We start from the raw sequence: 7,210 nt of genomic DNA, 5'->3' as shown, positions 1-7,210 counted from the left end.
AGGGTGGCTCTGTCTCATGGTGAGCTTATTTTTTCCTCCCGGCAAACTTCTCAGACTAGAGGGGAGAAAACCCTCAGTGCGACAACAGTGAGCTTTCTGTAGACTTCCTGTTTGCTTTTGTTATGCAAGGTTTGCAGCAATAAATGTTGAATTTTAGAGAATGACGGTCAATGATAAAAGCTTCCCAGTCAAACAGAGGGCATACGCTCCACGGGAACCGGATCCCCTCAGCACTTATAGCAGCAGCCATTTGCTATCTGCAGCCACATGATGCTTGTGACTGTCCTTGGTGGCCAAATGAAGTCGTTGTTGTTGTTCACCCGGAGCTACAGCAGAGAATGGAGGAAGTTTTCATGTGATTCTTCTGCAGTTCTAGAAAAACACTTTCACACTCAACAGAGGTGTGTGTGTGGGCCTTAGAGGATGCCTGGTGAGCTATAGCAGTTTTCCACAGATTTACTAAGATTACTGTTTTTGGTGACTTTAGGATGTGATCATAACTGCTGCTGAGGATTCAGGATATACTGTATTTGATCATTGATGATGAAAAATGATTTGGATGAGGTTTGAATATCAATGCAGGGTTTCTGTCAAAAACTAAAGGAAATTCAAAATAACGCAGAGCTTTGAATCACATAATTGTTGTGATTTCGCGTTTAAACATTCACAAACAGTTATTTTTATTACTATCTGTATTATGCATAATTTAATAGAAATTATCAAATTAGATTCATTGAATTGCACTTTTAATGCATTAAAATGAAAATTGTATTAATGCCAACTAAATATAATTTATTTTTGTGTAACATATGTCTAACTTGTTTATTTTCATAAATTATGCACCTTATACTGGCGGTGTCTTGTTTCTTTTCTGAATATCAGATGCATTTGTGATACTTTTTAGTTGTTTTTTTTCTGCTAATCTACACATGTTTGTTTCTGTTCAAATAACATTTAAATGTTGGCATCAAATCTGAATTTACACGAGCTGTTTTTGTCTTATTGTTTAAATTAGATTAAAGAATGGGACTTTTTATCCCAAAAGCGTTGTGCGTGACTATCAGGTTCCAGCAGTTCCCTTCAGTCCAGATTAAAATAAATTTTGTCCGACTGGCTGCTTTTTGAATCACCAGATTGTCTATTTTTATAGCATTTAGAACAATTTGACCTCTGAGATGACTGGAAATAAAGGCAAGCAGCAGAAAGTGCAGGTTTACAAAAATCCAAGAATATAAATTCAAGAATGAAATTATTTTAAACATTTTTCTCCCGATTAGGATTATGTCTCGGGAGGTTTTAATGTGTGCTGCTTTAATTTTTAATCTAGCATGACACAGAGAATAACAGCTTTTACATGCAAACACACAAATTGCATTACGCCCACCACTAATTTTACATAAGACACTTTGTTAGGGGTTTTCATACAATATTAACATTTTAAAGAAATTAGTGAAGTCTTAGTGATTCAAGCTTCAACAAAATAAATAAATAAATACATTAAAAAAACACGCTGAGACAGGACCAAAGTCCAATGGATCTGCGCTGGAGGAGGAGGAGGAGGAGTTTGATGAAGTCACTCAGCATCTTCTTCAGTTGCTCAAAAAAAAAAAACTCAATTCCCCAAACCCAACAAGCATTCCGTTTGTTTTCGGCCACCGCGTTGCTCTGGACGGTTTGAGGGTTTTGGTGGTTCGGAACGGGAAGTCCATACAAACAGGATGGATTATTGATGGACTTCGTATCAGCAAACGAGGAGACGCGTTTTTAACGTGGACCCGTCCATCTTGATTAGACGTTTCCACAGCAAAGGGACATCAAATGAACATCATGTAAATAAAGTTTAAAGGATTCTGGACAATTGGCTCACTGAGGAGTTTCACACTTGTTTGGACGTTGACTGGGAGACAGCTGAGCCAGATGTGGACCCCTGCTTTAATGAAATTTCTATACCTCACTGAAATCTGAACTCTGTTCAGTTTTTCAAATATGGACATGGCCAACAGTTCCCAGCACTTTCCCTCCATCCGCCACATGGACTACAGTCCGCTGGGGCACTACCTGGACGACAACGAGACAAACTCCACCGTAGGGGAGAGAGACTCGTTCGGCTGCGTTCAGATCCGCATCCCCCAGGAACTTTTCCTGGCGCTTGGACTCATCAGCCTGGTGGAAAACATCATGGTGATCTGGGCCATCATCAAGAATCGCAACCTGCACTCGCCCATGTACTACTTCATCTGCTGCCTGGCCGTGTCCGACATGCTCGTCAGCGTCAGCAACGTGGTGGAGACCCTATTCATGCTTCTCAACGATCACGGCTTGCTGGACGTGCACCCCGGCATGTTGCGCCACCTGGACAACGTAATCGACGTGATGATCTGCAGCTCGGTAGTGTCTTCACTCTCCTTTCTGTGCACCATTGCCGCGGATCGCTACGTCACCATCTTTTACGCGCTGCGCTACCACAGCATCATGACCACACGGCGCGCCATAATCATCATCGCGGTGGTGTGGCTGGCCAGTGTCACCTCCAGCATCCTCTTCATCGTTTATTACACAGACAACGCGGTCATCGTGTGCCTCGTCACCTTTTTCTGCATCACCCTGGTGTTCAACGCCGTGCTGTACCTGCACATGTTTCTTTTGGCGCACGTGCACTCGCGGCGCATCACTGCATTCAATAAAGGCAGGCGTCACTCAACTAGCATGAAGGGAGCGATCACCCTCACCATCCTGCTAGGGGTCTTCATTATATGTTGGGGCCCCTTCTTCCTCCACCTCATCCTCATCCTGGCGTGTCCCACCAACCCTTTATGCAACTGTTTCTTCCGGAACTTCAACCTTTTTCTCATCCTCATCATCTGTAACTCCCTCATCGATCCTCTCATTTACGCGTACCGGAGCCAGGAGCTGCGTAAAACCCTCCAGGAGCTGCTTCTCTGTTCTTGGTGCCTCGGAGTGTGACACCTTGAGGTTTTCAGTAGACATTTGGAGTAAATTCTCTACAGGTGTTTAAATAACCTGCAGCTCCATGGTGCGCTCAAAAGTTTATGAAGGCTTTTCGCCATCACAGAGCTGGTGCAATTTTTATTTGGATAAGATAATAAATAGCGCTGCACTGTAAAAAATTCTCAGGTTTAAAGGATCAAACAGAGACTTTAAGTGTTATGTTCGCATTTTAGCTCTGTTTCCTTCTCGTTTTTTTTCTGTACAGCCTAAACATGCGTAAAGTGCGTAAAGCATGCGTAAATTATAAAAAAGTAGAAAAAATAGCATGTTCGCTAGAACTTTTCACTTCAAGAATTAGTTCCATCCATCCATCCATCGTCCTCCAGAAGCAGAGGGGTCCTGACTCTTCTCCCTAGCCTCCAAAGAAATTGGTTTTACATTTCTATTACTTTATCACATTTTTATTGATTCTGGAGCAAATAGCATAATCCAAATACGGAAATAATGAATTCAGTGACAAAAACAGGAATTATTGATACTGAAACACATGTTTGATTTGGGATGTGATGTTAAAACCATTTTCAAAAAGCATTCAATGTCTTTTAGGCGGGTTGCACCCGCCCCCCACCCCCCACCCACCCAATAATAAGAACTGACTGAGGGTGAGAAAAATGTTAAAAGAAGAAAATCACATGAACAGCCCTGAGGCTCATGGCATGACACGTTTATGAAAGGAAACCCACCAAAGTTATCTCTGTTTCTGGTGGTTCTCAGAAATCCGGGTTTGAAGTCTGGATTTATGACCAGAGAAGAACAAGTTGGTTTGTAAGATCTGCCAACAAGTTTTTTTAAAGTGTTTTGCTGAAAACTCATGTTGTTAAATTTGATCTGATTAAAGTGTTGACTTCTCTCTGTGTGTTACAAGCAGGAGGCAGGTGTAAAACAAGTCCTTAAAGGTTTCAACTTGGAGAAAACAGTTTGTGAAAGTGTTACTCGCTCCTTTTGTTTTAAATTTTTCTATTGAATAATGCATTATTATTCATAAAGATATTGTTATTGTTTGAATCACAGTTTATTGCAACCAAACAGGTGTTCATACAAACATACTGGAAACATTCTTTTCCACCCAAACCTTTTTATTTTTTATGATGTGACACATGGTAGATGAGAATGTAAAATATCTGCTGGTTACAAACATCTAAGCTTGTTTCATCAGTGTCTAATAAACACTATTTGTTTGTTTTGTTCTATATAAAATGTATTAATGATTGGAGTGACAGTGGCTAAGGGTTAGGAGTTTGACCTAGTTTGAACCTAGTCAGTCATTTTATCCTTGGGCAAGACACTTCACCCTTTTGGTCTGCTGTTGGTGGTCAGAGAGGCACCTGTGTATGGCAGCCTTGCTTCTGTCAGTGTGCCCCAGGACAGCTGTGGCTACAGTGTAGCTCATCACTGTCAGACATAACTGTAGTGTAAAGTGCGTTGGAGTCCTCTGACTCAGAAAAGCACGTTAGGAAATTTATCATTTTAAATGAAACGGAAGTTTGGTGATATTTCACAAACTTGGCAGGTTTTCATCTTGACAGCTATACTGTTGTCTTATGATTCTACAAACCAGATATGATCATTTTGTTGCTGTTCCTAAATCTCTAGCATCGATGTTTTGATGTTACAACCACGGCCTTATTTGATTTGCATGGTTTTCACTTGTAGCATTGTGCACCATGTGCATCATCTGAACCGGCAAGACTTTGGTGGTAAAATTATCCACCGGCTGGTTTTGGAGACTAATTTGAATCCATTGTGAGATCCATATGATGTGTTGATGGAATAATCATATTTAATAAAACAGCACAACAAAATAGCAACAAAAAATATGATTTATTTGATTCTTAAGTGCATATTTCTAAACCAAAGTTAATGTTTTGCACCTGAGTGGAGAGTGTGAAAACCCTGTTGGAGGGCCTGGTTAAAGAGCAAGTCACCCCCTGCCAGATTCTTACTCAACTCCCACTTCCTGTTTGAAAAATGCAACAAATGCTGTTGCCTAGCAGACCGAGAGGGCGGAGCCACTAACAAATACACACACAACATTGTGACATCATAATGTACAATCTAACATCATAGTGTACCTCTTAGCCAATAGCAATGGCAGATTTAAATTCAAATGCAGTGCTGAGTTTTTGCCTGACGACGGTGCATCACTGACAGTTTTAGGCAGATTATTTAAATTTTAACTAAGATTAAATAAAGTGCCAAATTATTGACTACATTTGTCTACAGAGCAATTAGACACTCATTTATATAGTTTAATATACAACAACTCTTTGACAACTTGATTATTATTATTATTATTCTGAGCTACTACAGCAATCAATTTCCCTCTGGGATTAATAAAGTATTTTTGAATTGAATTTGAATTGAATTGAATTGAATTATCAACAAAAAAAGTTGATTTGAGGGTGACTTGCTCTTTAAATGATTAGCATGTTTTCTTTTAATGCTTAACAATAAATACATGAATACAAAAACACAACATATAACCTAGTTGGTCATAATTAGTGGACGCTTAACATTTTTCTTGTTTTGTCTAAATATATGAAACAACCAGACAGTAAAATGCAGACATGCTCCATCTGCAAACACATGATTTGGTTTTTTCATGTAATTACATCTTTGAATGGGGTGGTGTGTGTGTGTGTCTGTGTGTCTGTGTGTGTGTGTTGGGAGGAGGGGTATCCAGCTTGTCCAAATCTTTCCTCAAGGAGGAAATTAAAATTTCTAATAATTTCTTATATGACTTACATAGAAAATTATAATTTATGCCCAGCAACATTTTTGTGATCAATTCAATTAGCTTGTATTCCAACTGAGTTTTATATTTTATGGGACCTACAGCTAAATTAAATAAACTGCCATATGGATATTTATTTGTTGTGGTTTAACCTCTTGTAGACTGTTGTTGCAAATCCAAATCACGTAAAGCATCCAAAGCTTTAATGAAAACTTAAAATCATCTTTAGTGCATGGTATCTAGTATCCGCTATGAGTGCATGCGGATGCAATTATATATTTTTATTTCATTAGCTGGGATCTTGGATGAGGATCAGCAACTTGATTTTAATTAATGCTAATTACACTAACAGGAAAAGCTTGACTATGATCTGCTGGTTTATAATTAAGCAGAAAATTACTTTCTTCGGCTCCACAGCAGTTTTTGTGTACAGCTCAGTGAAATACAGCTGTAACACTTGTAGAGGGGTAAATATTTTTGCTTTTAAGCTTAATATATTATCTTTACTTATGACTAATAAGCGGGGATATTCTGTATAAATATAGGGTATCACTCTGATTGGTCTTTGAATGTTTAATTAGAAGATTCTATAGGATTCTTTGCTTTTTCAGGGATCAATCACACTTCGTATCAATTCAGACAGAGTCAGGTTTATAAAAGGCAAGACATTAATTTTCCAAACAATTAAAAACATGACAAGTTAACTAAGACTACTGTGATGGATGAATCTTAAGTGGATGGGATGTGATGTATGGTGATTGAATGGTGTGTGTTTATCAGAACCGTGTATCTATCACAGTGAGAGCAGGAGGTTATAACCCAAGATGCAGAATCCCCAGAACGACTCAAGGCAGGAGAGGTTTGAGAGAACACTTCCTTTATTTTAAAGGCGGATGCACCAAAGTCCAGAGGCACAAAACAAACCCAACTTAATATCAAAATCGTAGAACGAACAAACTGAAGCTCACTCATGCGCACTAACTAGAGGAGGACAGAACACGCTGACAATTACAATGAACCAACACAACACTGTGACGCAGACAGGGTTATATACACAGAGGGGAGCAATCAGGGAAACAGGCAGCAGGTGCATGGGGAGTGAGAGGTGAAGGGATCAGGTGAGACTAATTAGCTGAGTGGGGAAAACTGACTAGGTAAAATAAATCTACAGAGAAACTACAGATAAGTGAACTCCTAAAACCTGAAAACAAGACAACCATAAGACAAACATGGATGGGCATTCTAAATCTGAAAAGACTACGGGGAAACCTGGAGTGGGCTGGGGAACACAATGGGACACAAGAGGAGAACCTAGAGTGAGAACAGGAGGAGGCTGGGGACAGAAGGACACAGAACCTAGAAGAACTGAGTTCTGGGTGTGAAAATAATTTGGTCTGCATTAAACTATGAAGTTGGTTCTTATCAAAATGGCATCAGACACAATCTTGCTGTGTTCTACGTACCTCT

General features: G+C 39.5%; 1 protein-coding gene across 1 annotated transcript; it reads left to right on the top strand.

Annotated features, from left to right (window-relative positions):
* The first annotated feature begins 1,688 nt into the window (after positions 1-1,688).
* On the top strand, positions 1,689-3,089 carry mc1r (melanocortin 1 receptor). Its single transcript, NM_001323794.1, is given in 1 exon segment — positions 1,689-3,089. A coding segment is annotated over 1 exon segment (978 nt). The 5' UTR covers positions 1,689-1,986; the 3' UTR covers positions 2,965-3,089.
* The last annotated feature ends 4,121 nt before the right edge of the window (positions 3,090-7,210 follow it).

This window comes from Nothobranchius furzeri, chromosome 9, assembly GCF_043380555.1.
Source record: "Nothobranchius furzeri strain GRZ-AD chromosome 9, NfurGRZ-RIMD1, whole genome shotgun sequence".
NCBI classification, from domain to species: Eukaryota; Metazoa; Chordata; class Actinopteri; order Cyprinodontiformes; family Nothobranchiidae; genus Nothobranchius; species Nothobranchius furzeri.
This window is presented reverse-complemented; position numbering and strand designations above follow the sequence as displayed.